Source organism: Saccostrea cucullata, unplaced genomic scaffold, assembly GCF_032062105.1.
Source record: "Saccostrea cucullata isolate Sc308-1 unplaced genomic scaffold, CSIRO_AGI_Scuc_v1 ctg344, whole genome shotgun sequence".
NCBI classification, from domain to species: domain Eukaryota; kingdom Metazoa; phylum Mollusca; class Bivalvia; order Ostreida; family Ostreidae; genus Saccostrea; species Saccostrea cuccullata.
Window position 1 is genome coordinate 394,365 of NW_026933830.1, and position 17,436 is coordinate 411,800.

General features: G+C 38.4%; 2 protein-coding genes and 1 non-coding gene across 3 annotated transcripts; 2 read left to right on the forward strand and 1 right to left on the reverse strand.

Moving 5' to 3' along the window:
* The first annotated feature begins 556 nt into the window (after positions 1-556).
* LOC134239415 (tubulin beta chain) lies at positions 557-4,111 on the forward strand. Its single transcript, XM_062721598.1, has 4 exons — positions 557-715; positions 1,462-1,570; positions 2,012-2,367; positions 3,089-4,111. Exons 1-4 carry the CDS (start codon positions 659-661, stop codon positions 3,902-3,904), a joined length of 1,338 nt encoding a protein of 445 aa, XP_062577582.1. The 5' UTR covers positions 557-658; the 3' UTR covers positions 3,905-4,111.
* A 2,076-nt stretch (positions 4,112-6,187) lies between these two features.
* On the reverse strand, positions 6,188-6,259 carry Trnam-cau (transfer RNA methionine (anticodon CAU)). Its single transcript has one exon. It is a non-coding gene; the product is annotated as a tRNA-Met (tRNA).
* A 160-nt stretch (positions 6,260-6,419) lies between these two features.
* Positions 6,420-14,493, forward strand: LOC134239416 (ubiquitin carboxyl-terminal hydrolase 35-like). Its single transcript, XM_062721599.1, has 8 exons — positions 6,420-6,494; positions 9,366-10,299; positions 10,792-10,893; positions 11,143-11,289; positions 12,140-12,330; positions 12,532-12,625; positions 12,933-14,099; positions 14,314-14,493. Exons 2-8 carry the CDS (start codon positions 9,370-9,372, stop codon positions 14,467-14,469), a joined length of 2,787 nt encoding a protein of 928 aa, XP_062577583.1. The 5' UTR covers positions 6,420-6,494; positions 9,366-9,369; the 3' UTR covers positions 14,470-14,493.
* Positions 14,494-17,436: the final 2,943 nt, after the last annotated feature.

A 17,436-nucleotide genomic window follows, 5' to 3' on the forward strand; every position in this document is an offset into this window, starting at 1 on the left:
AAGGGAAAAAGTTATATTTTTAAAATACCCATTGATTCAGCGTTTTACTATATATTTTAAAACTAATAAAATTTTAGGATAATTATAATTATTTTTAGGTCTTGCCTATATATTGATGAATTTATATCTGAAAATGAAAATCTTTCAAAAATTTGAAATCAAAAGTCCTATTTGTGTTGTTGGTAAGAGAGAGAGAGAGAGAGAGAGAGAGAGAGAGAGAGAGAGAGAGAGAGAGAGAGAGAGAGAGAGAGAGAGAAAAGAGAGATATGTGGAGAGAGAGAGAGAGAGAGAGAGAGAGAGAGAGAGAGAGAGAGAGAGAGAGAGAGAGAGGATCTCTGGACTTGAAATAAAGCCGCTGGCTATGGTGGAACTGTTAATTGCTAAATTTTAATCAGTTAATTACAGCATGCATAATTATTTTTTTTAAGAGAAAGTGTCCCTTCAGGTTTAAAGAGATTGTGCGACTCGGGGCCTTCTAACGACCGTAAAATTTCCCAGCCAATGAAAACGTTCCCATGGCAGCATATCAGTTTTTGATTCGCCAGCCGCGGGGAAGTGGGTCATAGAGCAATCAGATGCTCAGAATAAATTAAAGTAAGCCGGCCGAGAGAGAGTGAACAGCGCCCATTTTGTAGTCATCAGTGTTTGAATATTAACCATGAGGGAAATCGTACATTTACAGACTGGTCAATGCGGAAACCAAATAGGAGCCAAGGTCAGTGAATTACAATCACTCCTAACTATTATTATTTGACAATGTATGGCGTATTTTCTTCATGCTTTAGAAAGGAAGTGCGTGGTGCAATGCGGCATTTTTGTCGTGGTTTTAACGGTTTTACAATTTTGAAAAAAGAGTGAGAAAAAGAGAAAAAAAAATAATGTCGCTCAGGAAAGTTAAATATTTTAGCCGCTCTTAGCCACACTACTTTATAATACTTGTGACAAAGAGTAATACAGTACAGTGTAACAAATTGTGTTTTTTTAAACACGTGACTCATTGTTAGAGTATTGCTGACAAAGCGGGCATCGCGCCAGCCTCTCGTTTTGTCTCAAATGAACCACGTGTCAATCGTAACACGCTAGGGTGCGTCAAAGATGGGTGTGGGCCCCGCATTTGAAAAATTTCAAAGTTTAAATTATAAAAAGTGACAATATCTTGGGTCAATGAGTACAAAATTTAAATGCCTTTTATGCTTGAGTAAGTTTCAATTGAAATAAGTTTAAATCTCTTGCCCAAGATGCCAGACAGATAAAGATTAAAAAAATAAAGATGAGAGGGAAATATTTTCTGAGCAAGTAAAAGTGAGATCACCATACTTGGAGTACAGATAAGAGAAAACCCATGAAAACAGATGCTGAAATCTGTTGAAAAATTATTAGTCTTAAGATCGGACAGATGTTTGAGCTGAGATGAGCGTTTATGTGAGTGTATGTAGTTAGAACATCTGTTGTATTTTTCAGTTTTGGGAGGTGATCTCTGATGAGCACGGAATTGACCCCACAGGAACGTATCACGGTGACTCAGATCTGCAGCTCGAGAGAATCAATGTCTACTACAACGAGGCTACCGGTGAGTTTGTCAGCTGTCGGGAAATCGGCAGAAATACGCACAGATGTTATTCATTAATACATCTTATTGCATTGAATTAATAAGTAGGTTTTTTGGGGAAGGTGTAGTCTTGTGAATAATTTGGTTATTACAAAGAATGCTTTGTCTGGTTAGCAGCTTTTCTTCTTCTGTGTCCATTTGTAAAATAAAATGTGCCTTAACAATGAACATAAAAATAAGTTTAATATGTTGCAAAAGTAGGATGGTTCCAGACTTTCAGTGCAATGTTTTGTATATTAAATTATTCAAATCAATGACATATGGCTGTTTCCAATATATTTTTTTTTACTCAAACTTGTTCCAGAAAGGATCATTGCTTTTGAAAAACATGTAATAAGACACTGTCTTGCAGACTTCTCTCTTTTTTCATATAATTGATAGATATATTTTTTTTTATAACAGGAGGAAAATATGTACCCCGGGCCATTTTGGTCGACTTGGAACCTGGAACCATGGACTCGGTCCGATCAGGTCCATTCGGCCAAATATTTCGACCAGACAACTTTGTGTTTGGACAGAGTGGAGCTGGTAACAACTGGGCCAAAGGTCACTACACGGAGGGGGCGGAGCTAGTGGACTCAGTCCTGGACGTGGTCAGGAAGGAGGCCGAGAGCTGCGACTGTCTACAGGGATTCCAGCTGACTCACTCTCTCGGGGGCGGCACTGGGTCAGGAATGGGGACACTACTCATCTCCAAAATCCGAGAGGAATACCCCGACAGAATCATGAACACATTCTCCGTCGTCCCATCACCAAAGGTGAGCTATGATTTGTTAATATTCTAACTTTGAAAAAGAATCAAAAATCTCAGCTAAATTCTTATACATGTGCACCACTACCTTGAATTCAATATTTATTGATATTTATAAAATGGAATATCCATAATAAGTAAGTAGGAAAATATGGCAGTTATTATCAAATTAAAGCTGCACGCATTAATAGTACTTAGTTATGGAGACACTTAAACCAAGCTGAAGCAAGATATCTCTCAACGTCTGCATTGATCTCACTTCTAACAAGCCAGTTCAGCTTTTGCCAGCTTTTCACTTAATGATATATTTGTGCATTATCCAAATTAAGTAGTTTCTGGTTCATCCAGGAAAAGCTCTCCAGAGGAGTGACTTATTCCAATTAATGCATATTTTATATCGGCTTAATTCTAACCTTCAGCAGAAATCAATACTTGGCTTTAGTGAGAATTAAGGAAGTTGTGTTACGTAAGGGCATGATGCCAATAATAGGATTGTTCCTGTTTTTGATGTTAAAACTATTGATAAAAAGAGATCAGTGACTAGATAAGAATTCAAGTGATGTGATGAATAATTGTCTGTTCTTTAGATACAGAGGAATTCCCATGTAGACTTTATTTTTTATTGTTTGCACAATATTATTAAATGGGAAGAAATTCCTTCATCCATATCATTTGTGATATATGATGAAATGAGATGAAAGTAAATGTTGTGACTTTGTGTTTTACAGGTATCAGACACAGTTGTAGAACCCTACAATGCCACACTCTCTGTTCATCAATTAGTAGAAAACACAGACGAAACATACTGCATTGATAATGAGGCTCTGTATGACATCTGTTTCCGTACCCTCAAACTGTCCACACCCACCTACGGTGACCTCAATCACCTCGTGTCAGCCACTATGTCAGGGGTCACGACCTGTCTAAGATTTCCCGGACAGCTGAATGCTGACCTCAGGAAACTTGCCGTAAACATGGTTCCCTTCCCACGTCTTCACTTCTTCATGCCAGGGTTCGCTCCCCTAACCTCCCGGGGAAGCCAGCAGTACAGAGCTCTGACTGTCCCAGAACTCACACAGCAGATGTTTGATGCCAAAAACATGATGGCTGCCTGCGATCCTCGCCATGGCCGCTACCTTACAGTGGCCGCCATCTTCAGGGGACGTATGTCCATGAAGGAAGTTGACGAACAGATGCTGAACGTCCAAAACAAGAACAGCAGTTACTTTGTGGAGTGGATCCCTAACAATGTCAAGACCGCCGTCTGCGACATTCCTCCCAGGGGTCTGAAGATGTCCGCCACCTTCATAGGAAACAGCACCGCCATTCAGGAGCTCTTTAAGAGAATCTCCGAGCAGTTCACGGCTATGTTCCGTCGTAAGGCTTTCTTGCATTGGTACACCGGTGAAGGTATGGACGAGATGGAATTCACGGAGGCCGAGTCCAACATGAACGATCTGGTGTCAGAATATCAGCAGTATCAAGACGCCACGGCTGAAGAAGAGGCAGAGTTTGATGAGGAGGAAGAAGGAGAAGAAATGTAAAGCAATAAAATCCACAAAACAGGAAGTTAACACAAGGACCAATTTCTGTCAACACGGCTTTAAGAAATCTCAATGACTTCAGTTTTCTAGTCACTCTCTTCTCTTCTCTGTGATCTGACTTCACACAACTTTGTGGACATTTTGTGAATCATTTTTACTTTTACACATTGTTTAAAGAGCTTATCATGATTAAAAGTATGAACAGAATATTGATTGATTTGAGTTTTATATTTTATATTTTTTATGACTAAATTAAAACTTCAGGTGAAATGACCCTCTGCTACAATTACATCTTTTCAGGTCTTTCCAGCAAACTTTAAAAATCCACCTAAAAAGTATTTACATCACCAGGACTGACCGGGTGATATTTTTAGAAAAAATGGAGTTCCTTCTATTCAATAAAGTATTAGGTGTGTAGCGCTATAGAGTTGATTATCTCTTTCGTAGTATATATTATACTTTTATATTTTTTGATCAATATCTACATTCATTGAAGATAAAATTCAGACTGTACAGATTAAAGGTGTGACTGGGGGGTCATCATTGATACCTTCATAACAAATTCATTGAAGGTTGTTTTTCCACTTGTTAGAAAGGCCCAGGAAGTTGAGATCGCCCTCTGCTAAGGGAAATAACTAAGACTGATGGTATTTAGGCCTAAGTAAGTGCTTCTTGAAGAAATATTGATGAATTCTTAAACAACGTGAAAGAATTGACACAAAATTGTGTCTTCTATCTTGCCAACTTCAGGAAAATGACCCTTAGTTTCTACTATGGCTCCAAACACAAGTGCATATATAAAGATACATGTACTTGATAGGTAGTTTAGGTACGGTACACATGACCCCGGGGGTAGACATTGACCAGTAATTTAATATGTCTATTGTATATATATGGGAGGCAAGTTATTATCTGCTGTCACCATATGGCAAGCAGAGTATTTTTTTGTTATGACCTCATACAGTTGTAAGGAGAGAGGAGAAAATGCAGCGGACCAGACTGGGATTCGAACCCAGGTCCCCTGAAACTCTGGTCAGGTGCTCCACCAACTGAGCTATCTGGCCACCAGCGATCGAACCTGGCTGACTGCCACATTCCTCCCTCCTTAAAGGTCTTTGGCCCTACCCCGACCCAGGCTCATCCTTGGCAGGTCTTTCACCTGTCAATTCCAGGGCATGGCACGGAACTAAATGTAACAAGAGAGGAGAGAATGCAGCAGACCAGACCGCTGACCGCCACACAGTAATGAATTTTTTTAGGTCACCTGAGTAAACTCGGGGATGTCATATTGCAATCTGTTTTTGTCTGTTGTTGTGTGCATGAACATCTGAACATTTTTAGCTTCTTCTCTGCAATCTCTCAACCAACTTTGGCATAAAACATCTATGGGTGAAGCCTTCTGAGCTATGGTCCTTGGCTAATTTCAGTTGAGGTGGTGGGAGGGGAACTTTACTTCAAAGTTAATATCCTAGCTGGGCTCTCCGTTCTGTTTTGCTATTATTGATCTCTGGTGTGTTTTTCTCGAAGGCGTTGTCCAAGCTATGCCATTTTTAATTAATTTTCATTGAGTTGAATTCACACTTTTCAAAAGTTATGTCCCTTGGCCGCCATCTTTGGGGGAAAACCCACAGGATCCTCACAGTAGCCTTGAGTTTATAGTTTTCTGTTTTTTTCTGACTGGAAAAATTTTGTGCATATCACATATTATAATGATTGCCCCAAGATGGGGCTACCCATATATCGAAATAAAAAACTTTAAACACAGCTCAGAACTCCCCCAAATGTTTTAGTAGCATAAAGAGGAGAAATGTCATTTTTTTTCCCTTTTGACCTTTTGGTTGACACGTACCGCAAAGGGACATAACTGTTGCAAAGTGTGGATTGGATTCCCCAGGGGAGGGGTTCAGAACCATAACAGTGGCGGACCCGCAACCGCCACACAGTAATGAATTTTTTTAGGGGGGGGGGGGGGGGGCAGGGGCGAGCCAGCCTTGGATCCGCCTTTTCATAAATCTGCTTGTACAGAATGACCTTTCACAAAATATTCATTGGCAGACCCGCAACCGGGGGGGGGGGGCCGGGGCGAGCCAGCCTTGGATCTGCCTTTTCATAAATCTGCTTGTACAGAATGACCTTTCACAAAATATTCATTGAGGGACAATCCTGAAAGTGTGTTCCACATGCACTTGTTTCTGTAAAAACAAATTTTAACCCATTTTATCATTCATTTATCATTTTAAACATTATCATAAAATCGATGTACCCTCCCAACAAAAAAAATTTTAGCAGAGCGTGGTTTCGATCCACGGACCTCTGGGTTATGGGCCCAGCACGCTTCCACTGCGCCACTCTGCTCTGTACAATCCGCGTGTCATAAAACCAGTCAATACAATTGCTTCAGATTGAGATCTCATCTGCGCTTGTCCCTATCGACCAATAGGTTCTTGATTAGTGAAGCTTGTACGTAACGTTGATTATTTAAACTCAAGTCATCAAGTAAATAGATAGGGAAAGTATTAATGTATTGGTGTTTCTTTCTAGCTTTTTGAGACTAATTGAATAGAAGACTGTTGATGTGTGAGAGCTGATGGTAAGTTCGGCATTTCGGGTAAGATATATTTATAGTTAAAGTGGCAGATCATACTAACCGGGCTCGTAAGACTTATTGGTCTTCTGACCACCCTTTTCCTATAAAATACACAAGGAAAGAATTCTTGTATTTTAAAGTATAGAGGTAGTCAAATTTTGATAAGACAAATAAGTCGTGACGATCCCTTTTGTACCAAAAATATCTCAAAAATATCTTTATTTTTTAATATGTTGACGGTACAACCGTTATAGCGAGCGCAAACTCTTCTATTGTTATTATAATTTAGATCGGGCTCTTCAAACCGCACATGACATTTGGTGCGTCTAGACTCTGACGTCACATGACGTATGTACGTCGCAATATACCGAGAAAAAGCTTGAACAGTGCTGAAAGTTAATGAAGAACGTTTTGTTTTCTATTTATCTTCAATATATATCCATTAAATCAAGGCGAGTAAACTTTTTGCCGTGATTCTCGCGAGAACATAGCTAAAACAAGTGATGCATTGTGGGTCGAAATTACGGCATCAAAAAATTCTATCGAATGAATGTGCAGTAGTCCGAATTTTCTCTTCGCACAGGCGTTGCTTTAAGAGCTCGCTATGCGAGCGGCGCTTTGCGCCGCCTTGCTGCGCTCGCTAATATGTTGACGGTGCGACCGTTAGAGCGAGCGCAAACTCTTCTCTATTGTTTTAATTCAGATCGGGCTCGTCAAACCGCACGTGACATTTGGTGCGTCTAGACTCTGACGTCGTATGTAAGTTACAAATACCAAGAAAAAACTGAACAGTGCTGAAAGTTAATGAAAAAAGTTACGTTTACAATTTATCTTCAATATGTATCCATTTAATCAAGGCGAGTAAACTTTTTGTTGAACATTTGCCGTCATTCTCGCGAGAACGCAACTTTGCTAAGTGATGCATTGTGGGTCAAAATTACTGCAGCAAAAAATTCTAAAGAATGAATATGCAGTAGTCCGAATTTTCTCTTTGCCCAGGCGTTGTCGTTAGAGCTCGCAGTTACGAGCGTCGCTTCGCGACGCTCGCTGCGCTCACTGTAATTCTCAAAATCTAAACTGTTTAGATGCCTTTTTTCTTCAAAACTATTGAGAATTATATTTTAAGTTAACAAAAACACAAACTTTATTGGGGTTGACCAGAGAATTTTAACAAAACAGTCTTTTGAAGACCTATACGCCCATTTTTGGAATATCAATTTTTTCAGGGACCTATATACTAAGTATATAGGTCCCTGATTTTTTCAATTATTCATTGCAATTTTTTTAAAAAGTAAAAATTAAATGGATGATATAGGCTTATAATCAATAAAAATAGATCTCAAGTTAGTTTGCTAAAGAGAAAATTAAAATTCTTTAGGTCCATAAAAGCAATAATAAAGTTTTTTATGTCTGTGTATGTACCAAATGACATTATAATAAATCCTATGGACAGTGTGCAAAGTGTTAATTACCATAAATAATGTATATTAAATGCTTTGTACGCACAATAAAACTATAATAAACAAATATATACTTGTATAATTATTTTCAATCTCCAAAAAGATTTTATTTGAATAGACAAGTGATCATTGATGTGTAAAATTAAAACCGGATCCGTAGAAGTATGGGCCTTCCTTAAGAGTTCCATGTATTTATATGTTTCTGTCTTGAAGCTGAAGATTTAAATTTTTTAATGATACCGATTGTTATTATCATGTCGTGATAAAAATACCCCGAGTGTGGCCTTGAAGTTATGTCATATTTTACATTATCAAAGGGGAATAACCAGAAATTTTATGGTTTTGCAATTTTTAGAGTTATCGTTTTTTAAATTTGACTTCAACGGAAGGAGTCAGACTTTGGTGAATTTTGTTAAAGATTGGTAATTTTACATAAATTTTAAAGAAATTTCACTTCAATGTTCGTATAATTCTTTTTAGAGCTGGTTTTTACTAGTATGTTCATTTCTTCGTACATCGGACACAAATTAACCATGCATTGGACACTTTCCGATGCAAAGGTAACGATGACCATTTTCATACAGAACCCAATTGACAGCTGTTTTTTGCGGAAATAGAAAATAAAAACTCTATATTTTCTGTCAAAATACAAGTTATCGATATATGACGTCTAGAATTTGACTCAATTTATTTCTACAAACCAGCATATGATAAACCATGAGAAAAAGGCGCGAATTACCGCATTACAAGCATTTTAAAGCATTTCTAAGGCAGAGTGAGGTATCTTGAATCGTTCTACATTTGTGCAACGATATCGTCAGTTAAATTTAAGTTGAGGATTATTTCTTAGATAAAAGATAAAAGTATATCCATATCAAGGAGTTTAAAGCACTGTGATAAAATTATGATATTTTCAGGGTCCAAATACCGTCTGTCCGATGCATGGTAAATAATATCCGATCCATGGTGAATTCTGAGTTATTTTTAAAAACTCGATTTTTGAGGATATTTTCTCAATAAAAGGCATGTATTTGTGTCCCAAATTTCTATTTTAATCACATGCTTAATGTTAAGCTCCATTCTGATAATTTTACGTCGGTAGAGATATCGATAGAACTTGTTGAAGTACAAGGGTGTCCAATGCATGGTGAATTCACCCTATTCTTATAGGTGATATCACTTACTGTTACAGGTGATATCACTTTTTGCCAGTAAATACCAAATCGGCGCTTCATAGATTTATCCAAATGGGAATCAAATGGTGACCAAACTAACCTCAGGAGTTATTCATTTTACAAGCTACATGCATTCCATGAGTCCTAATTATAAACTACATGCATTCCATGAGTCCTAATGGTCATGCAGCTTGCTTAAAATGAGTACAAAGTATATTTGTATATTTTTTTAATTTTAGAAAAATGGATGCAATATTGAATGGCATTCTCACATCCCAGCATTCGGACTCCCTGAAGAAGAAACTGATAACCAAGGTAACGGAGAACAGTTCCAAACCCCAGCCGGTTCACGTCATTCGCTCCGTACTACAGATCTCGTCTTCATGGTTTCTCCAGGGAGAGTCCGACATCGCCGTATCCGAGGGACTGCAAGTGTACATTTCTTGGGCAAAATACAACCTGAAAACATTTGAGGCTTTTTTTGACCGTGAGTTTCTCCTGTCTTTGTTTTCATACAGAGGTAAACAGGAAGCGAACGCTGTATTGTTGTTGGAGGCCAGTATGGAGTTATTACAGAGGTCGTCCTCCTACTCTGGGCATGTTAAAGTGGTGGAAGCCAAAGCCATTAGTTATGTTAGAGAACATCCCTCTATCGACTGCTTGACAAACTTTGTTAACTTTTTATCTAAATTTAGGGAATGTCTTCCAAAAGGTGACTTTGTCTCTACGTTTTGTGTGTCACTGATTCACTCTCTAAGCATGTGTTCAATTCCCCAGGATCACACAGAAATATTTAAGTACATTAAGAATGTGGACCGAATTTGTTTCCTGATTCATGATATTTGGAACAATGCTGACTCCGATGTGATTATGGATTCCCTTAAAGCTATTTTTGGAATAATATCCGCTATAGAAGAAACAGAGCCTTCTTTTTGTCTTGGTGCAGTGGTTCGTAATATCCCTGAGAAAATGATAGAAGTCATTGTTAAGTATGCAATAGGTTCAAATGTTGACAATACGCGAATGACAACAGCACTACAGAGAGTGGTGGACTGGCTTCAGTGGCCGACAGCCACTAACGTACACATGTGGATCATCACTTTTTTCCGAAGTCTGGCTGGCGCCAAAAAATACAGCATTTTAATTACTGTAACAGAGACAAAGGTTGAGCAGGTAGGATTCTCTCTTTGATTTTCCTGCACAACTTTCATAGAATTGGGAAAATTACGAAATGTGATAAAATTGGGAAAATTTTAAAAAGGACCAATTTTGTTACAATAAATGAAAATTATGTGTTTTAAACAACTGTAGATATAAAGAGTTAACAAGTTAAAAAAATAATGATATAGCTCAAAGATACGATTGCATGTTGACACCTGTTGAGATTTTCAGACGTCTTGCAGGGAAACAAAGTATTGTACTTCTTTCTAAACACTCTAAAAAAATTAAGAATACAAAATTGGGAAAAAAAGATTCAGAATTGGGAAAATATGGCTGATTTTTTGATTATCTGTTATGTGTTTTGTTAAAACAAGTTACATTGATTATGTTTCTTTTGATTCATTATTTTAAAAAAGGTACTGCAAAGCTGAAAATATCTTGATTAGTCTCAATTTAAAACTTGTATTATCCTTTGAAGTGAATTTTGCGTTATTTTTACAACAGGTTTGTCAGAAGCTGGAGTTTTCTGCTGTCCGAGAGGGAGCATTGAGTGTACTCACTCACATGTTACTTGGCTTCCAACACTCACCTGAACCTTTCCATAAGGTTAGTCATTATTAAACTCATGAGAACATTTTATGTTTTACAAGATTCTTTACTTTCTACTCAAGACCTAAACTTCTGTTTGTGTATATGCTTGTCTGTCATCAATTACGCACTGGTTGGAACCACTATAAACAATGAGTGCTACTAAGTAGGGAAAATGTCAGTAAAGTGAACATTTTATAAGGCAGCGTTCTGCTGTTTTTAAAGAACAGAATGTTGTCCTTCATGTTCCGCCTTTCTGTCTTGTAGATCCTCCCCCAGATGGTGAAAATCATTGAGATCCTGACCAAGGAAAATACCACCATGTTAAAACAGCTGTCAGATCTGTTACATTGTTGTTTCTTCCTCCACGCTGGGTACCCTGATCTGTATGACCCCATACTGGAGGCTCTTAAGGTAATACATCCCGATACTCGAGACTGTTCAGGTAATACGTTTACTGCTGGTTATCCTGATCTGTACGACCCGATACTTGAGGCACTTAAGGTAATACATCCCGATACTCGAGACTGTTCAAGTACTACATTTACTGTTGGGTACCCTGATTTGTATGACCCAATATTGGTGGCACTTAAGGTAATATACTGCAGAGGCCATTTATAGACATTGCCTGCAGCCTACCCCAATCAGATTCTCTTAAATAAATATACATGTATTAACACACTTGGTGTAAACCAAAGGGAAACAAATCATAGCACCCAAGGACAGGCAATGATAAGATGGTCCTTTGACAATACTGTATACTAGAAACAAGGATATCTTCCCCGTTTGTTCAGGTCAAGAGAATCTGGAGATACTTCTGTATAAGGAACTAAGTTATCTTGTCTAGGTTATAAGGAATAAATTGAAATTCCTTGATTGCTTCCTCATTATGTAATTTTTGTAGAAGAAACTTATCTTAAATCTTTGTAAGGAATTTTTGGTAGTAATAAAATAGTATTTTTTAATTAAATGGTTTTTTATATGAAATAAAAGACATTTGCCTAAGTCTGTTTACAAATTTTTACAATTTACTGTAAATCACTTTTTATTCGTGAGAGCTTTATTTTCGCGTAATTACGCAAGACGGTATGCTCGTGAAAATTTCATTCTCGCGTATAATAGAATTCCTTAAGATTATATAGGGCAATGACAACAATTCGTGAAAATTTTGTCGCGCTAATGAAGATTCAATGACTATCTCGCGAAAATAAGGTGTCGTGAAAATTAAGTGATCTACAATATATAAAATCTTTGTAATTTGTAGGGAATTGCCCCCAGTTCAGAAGAAATCAAATCCCGACTTGAAGAGAGTCACTGGCAAGTCCAGCAATCGGGTACCTCTAAATATGTGTCAAAGGTCACTCAAAGGTCAGAGACCGGGAAGACTGGACTGTTTAACCTGGGGAACACCTGTTTTATGAACAGCATCTTACAAGCTCTCTTCATGTGTGACAGGTCAGTGGTTATATTATATGTGAGTTTTTATTCATTCATTTATTTTATAACTAACATTCACTTTCTTTTGTCAGTTTGTTTTGGTTTCAGTTATGGAATACTGGTATAATCTGTAATGTATAATTGTACCTTATCATCACTGTTACAGTAGATTCGTTTTATCTTCATAATCAACTCATGACTTTATGTGTATGATTTCAGCTTTAGGAGGGATACATTGTCATATCAGGCCTCTCCAGACCAACCAGTCATCTCACAGTTACAGCAGGTGTTTGCCTTCCTCAGCCAGACTCAGGTAATGATCAATGTAACAGAAATCAGTATTTCAGCAAGTTTCAGGTCCTAGTTAGTGTCCTTGATATCGTGTGACTAGTTATAACAATGCACCTTACACAAGGCAACATTCATTTATTTAGAAACAAAAATTGGATAACTGTTACACACAACAACCAAAAAGTTAAAAACTGGTACGGGTATGTGTTGATGAAATGTAAAGTGGTGTCCCCAAAATTTCAAAGAAATCAATCTTTTAATATCTCAGATATTAAAAATTTATAGATGTGTACTTATTTTAGATTTATGAACTATTCTTCTGTTGATAGCGACCTGCCTATGCCCCTATGACGTTTAGTCGTATGACGAGACCCAGCTGGTTTGTGGCGGGACACCAGCAAGACTGCTCTGAGTATCTACGATATCTTCTGGATCAGATCCACGAGCAGGAACGCACGCGACAGAAAAAAGAGAAGCTGGCCAAGGAATTGGCAGACAGTGAAAATCAGGCGACAGAGGAAACGGCTACTGATACGGACAGTTGTGATAAGAAATCTGTGATAACGTCACTTATTGAGGATCATTTTGGGGGAATCATGGTAACAACGGTCACGTGTTTAAATTGTAAAACCCAGTCGTCACGTAAAGAAGAATTCTCAGACATACCTCTTGCTTTCCCAGAGTATAAACCAATCATCACTCAGGAATCCGGAGATAAAACCAAACCAGAGACTGAGCCCAAAACCCAGTGTTTACACCTGAACGACCTGCTGCAGTATTACCTGAAGCCGGAGAGGCTGACGGGGGATAACCAGTACTTCTGTGATAAGTGTGAGTCGTTACAGGACGGGGAGAGGAGGATCTCAATCGTTCAGCCCCCAGAACACCTCATCGTCACCCTCCTACGGTTCTCCTACGACCCTAAAATACACGCCAGGTCAAAGATATTCCAGGAGGTCAAATACCCGCGGACTCTTATATTACCCAAAAATCAGGCCACAGAAACGAAGAATGCCAACTCACGGAGGTCACTCAGGAGTGCTGTGTCTAGACAGATAGAGAAATGTGGGGTGGATCTAAACACCCAGAAAGGGGAGGTGTACGGCCTTAACGCTGTAGTGGTGCATTCTGGGACATCTTCTGAGTCGGGACATTATTACGCGTACTCCCGACACTCGCTGTTTCAGGATCCCGAGTCTGTGATGACGACATTATCGGACTGTACAGACGAGGATGGTATTGACTTCCTACAGGATAAGTGGTACCTGTTTAATGATAACCGTGTGTCGTACGCCCAGTATAACTCCTTCTGTAGCGTTACTCAGAGATTCACAAAGGACACCGCCTACCTACTGTTCTACAAGAGAATTGACCCCCAGAATAGTGAGAACGGAGGGGTGGATCTAAATAAATCCATCAGACCGTCAGAGGTGGACCCACCCCTCCAGGATAAACTGAGACAATTAGTCAGCAAGGACAATGCTCTGTATCTACAGGTAATCTCCATAGTTACATGTTACCTGTACCATCACATGATCAAAATATTCTGCATACTTATGTTACTTACACAGATAACAAAATGCAACCAACAAAGATTTTCAAACTTATGTAATGTTCCCAACCTATAGATAATAAGTAATTAATATAGGTGTCAACATAGTTTTATTTTCCCTGGGTTGCATTAAAGAGCATTATCCTTCTGTCTTGCAGGAACAAGAAGTCAGTGAACAGAAGAGAGCCTCTCGGAAGCGACCTGTTTCCCAGACCTCCTCCTGGTTCTACAAACAGGACGAAGACCAGGGGCCCCCGGGGAGCTGTGGGGGGTCATCGGGGTTTGACAGCAGTGGACCCCGATTTGTCTTCTGATGGCTCCATTAAACAGGACGAAGACCAGGGGCCCCCGGGGAGCTGTGGGGGGTCATCGGGGTTTGACAGCAGTGGACCCCGATTTGTCTTCTAAAGTCTCCAGCAAACAGGACAAAGACCTGGGGCCCCCTTGGAGCTGTGGGGGGGTCATCGGGGTTTGACAGTAGCGGACCCCGATTTGTCTTCTGATGTCTCCATTAAATTTGTTAAACAAGACAAAGATTAAAAAAATTACAGGATATGATAATTATCTATCGTTACAAGTACATTTCTGCAGGAATGTTTTCAATATAGTTTTTTTTATAAGTTATATTTTGAGAATTTGCTGATTGAGTATCTGTGATAAATTATGACTGGTCCCATTATATCGGGTGCTATGTATACTGTTATGTCATGGTATTGTTATAAAGTACAGGACTATACTTATGGGATTTACTGAGTGAATCTCATATGTAAATGGTGGATATAAAATACAGACTTCAGCATCATTGTACTTCATGCTTTTTAGGTCACCTGAGTAAACTCAGGTGACCTATTGCTATCACTTTTCGTCCGTCGTCGTCCGTCGTTCGTCGTGCGTTAACATTTGAACATTTTCAGCTTCTTCTCTGAAACCACTGAACCAATTTCAACCAAATTTGGCATATAGCATCTATGGGTAAAGGGGAACAAAAATTGTGAATTTCATGGTCCCTGCCCCCCTGGGGCCTGGGGGTGGGGCAAAAACCACTAAAATTAGTGTAATCTTTAAAAATCTTCTTCTTTACTCCAGGACATTAAGCAATCAAACTGTTTGCATGATTGTAATCAACATTGAGTCCTCTACCAAAATTGTGAAATTCATGGCCCCGGGGTCATGGGTTCTAGTGCTAGGGCGGGGCTAAATAAGTATATAGTGAAAATGCATTATTTCTTTGAAAATCTTCTTCTCTGCTACTGGGTATTAAATAAACCTACTAAGTACATAGTTATGATGAGCAAGAGTGCCTCTACCAAAATTGTGAATTTTATGGCCCCAGGGTGAGGGGTTCTGGTGTAAGGGTGGGGCTCTATAGATTATAATAGTGAAATTACATGAATTCTTTGAAAATCTTCTTCTCTGCTCCTGGGTATTAAATAAACTAACTAAGTGCATAGTTATGATGAGCAAGAGTGCCTCTACCAAAATTGTGAATTTTATGGCCCACGGGTCAGGGGTTTTGGTGTAAGGTGGGGGGGGGGGGGCTCTATAGATTATATAGTGAAAATACATGAATTCTTTGAAAATCTTCTTCTCTGCTCCTAGGAATGAAATAAACTAATTACAAAGTTATGATGAGCAAGAATACCTCTTCAAAAATTGTGAATTTTATGGCCCTAGGGTCAGGGGTTCTAGTGATAGGGTGGGGCTCTATTAATTATATAGTGAAAATACATTGAATCTTTGAAAGTTTTCTTCTCTGCTCCTTGGTATTAAGCAGATGAACTACCTATATAGTTATGATGAGCAAGGGTACTAATCTTCCAGAATTGTGAATTTCAAGGCCCCAGGGTCAGGGGTACCATAAAGGAGGGGGGGGGCTGTACTTGTATACTGAAACTGGATGAATTGTTCGAAATATGCTCCTTGGTATTAATCAAATATTTTTGAAAAGCAAGGGTGCCTTTTCAAAAATTGTGCAATGTGTGGATCTAGGCCTAAGGGTGAGGGGTTCATGTGTAATTGGGGCATTACTGATCATGCTGAATATTACTGATTACTTGAAATGCATTTTTTGTTCCCCTACCCTGCCTATGGGTATTAAGTAAACAAACTAAGCAACTGCTAAGTGTATTGTTATGATGATCAATGGGGCCTCTTTCAAAATTGTGAATGCCATAGCACCTGGATTAAAACATGAATCAAATTCAATCACTGGAAAATTGTTGCATAATGCTCAGGTGACCTATAAGGCCCATGGGCCTCTTGTTACAACTTATATAACCAGATTTCAAATACACGTAGTAATACATAAATGATGTCTTATTTTCTTATCATCTTTATACAGTGAAAATAGTTCCCTTTTGAATTACATCTATTTGGTTTACAAAATTGCATTAATACTTTAAGATATGTTTTCACATGGTGGTACATATTATTCATTTCCACAATAGGGGGAAACTAAATCTCACAGCATGTCAGTTTTTACCATTACTGGGATTACCTCCCTTGTCCAGCTTGCACTATCTGCCTGAAGTTTTCTGTCCATTAGGTCTGGGCTCTGTGGTATGAATGAGATTTAGGTGAAAGTTAATAGTTTATTATTTTGTTGACTTAAGCTTTTGTCTGCTGTTGCATAGCATGCATTATATAATTTGTTATGACAATATTTGCTTTGAGTGATATTAAACTTTTTTTATTCGCAACAAGTATTTTGTCATTATAGAACTTGCGGATTCAGTTTTGTAAAGATTCACATACATGTAGATCCTATTCCTAAAATTTCAAGTGTTTTTCTTGGGTAAGAGGTTTTGCATCCTAATGCAAGGTTATAAAGATGAGTGGACTTTTAAGCTAGTTTGAATACCGTTTGTTATCTCCATATTTCTCTGTAAAATTTTACTGAATTTGTCACACTTTATGGCTTTAAACTGATAGCGGACCAGCTGAAATAATTACAGGCCATGTTACACTTCATAACCGTAAACTGTAGCAGATCAGCTGTAAATGTTATCAGCCTTGTCACAGTTTACAGCTGTTAACCCCTTACCAATACTGTAGATCACTTAATTTTCGCGATACCTTATTTTCGCGAAATAGTCATTGACTCTTTATTAGAGAGACAAAATTTTCACTAATTGGGGTCATTGCTCTATACAATCTTAAGGAATTCTATAATACGCGAGAATGAAATTTTCACGAGCATTCCATCCCGCGTAATTACGCGAAAATAAAGTTCTTGCGAATAAAAAGTGATTTACAGTATACAGCTGTAAATGAATACCAGT

Coding starts and splice junctions, on each gene's coding strand:
- LOC134239415 (XM_062721598.1), top strand. CDS start 659: ATGAGGGAAATCGTACATTTACAGACTGGTCAATGCGGAAACCAAATA. Junction 716..1,461: donor GAAACCAAATAGGAGCCAAG/GTCAGTGAATTA, acceptor TGTATTTTTCAG/TTTTGGGAGGTGATCTCTGA. Junction 2,368..3,088: donor CCGTCGTCCCATCACCAAAG/GTGAGCTATGAT, acceptor TGTGTTTTACAG/GTATCAGACACAGTTGTAGA.
- LOC134239416 (XM_062721599.1), top strand. CDS start 9,370: ATGGATGCAATATTGAATGGCATTCTCACATCCCAGCATTCGGACTCC. Junction 12,331..12,531: donor GCTCTCTTCATGTGTGACAG/GTCAGTGGTTAT, acceptor GTATGATTTCAG/CTTTAGGAGGGATACATTGT. Junction 12,626..12,932: donor CCTTCCTCAGCCAGACTCAG/GTAATGATCAAT, acceptor TTCTGTTGATAG/CGACCTGCCTATGCCCCTAT.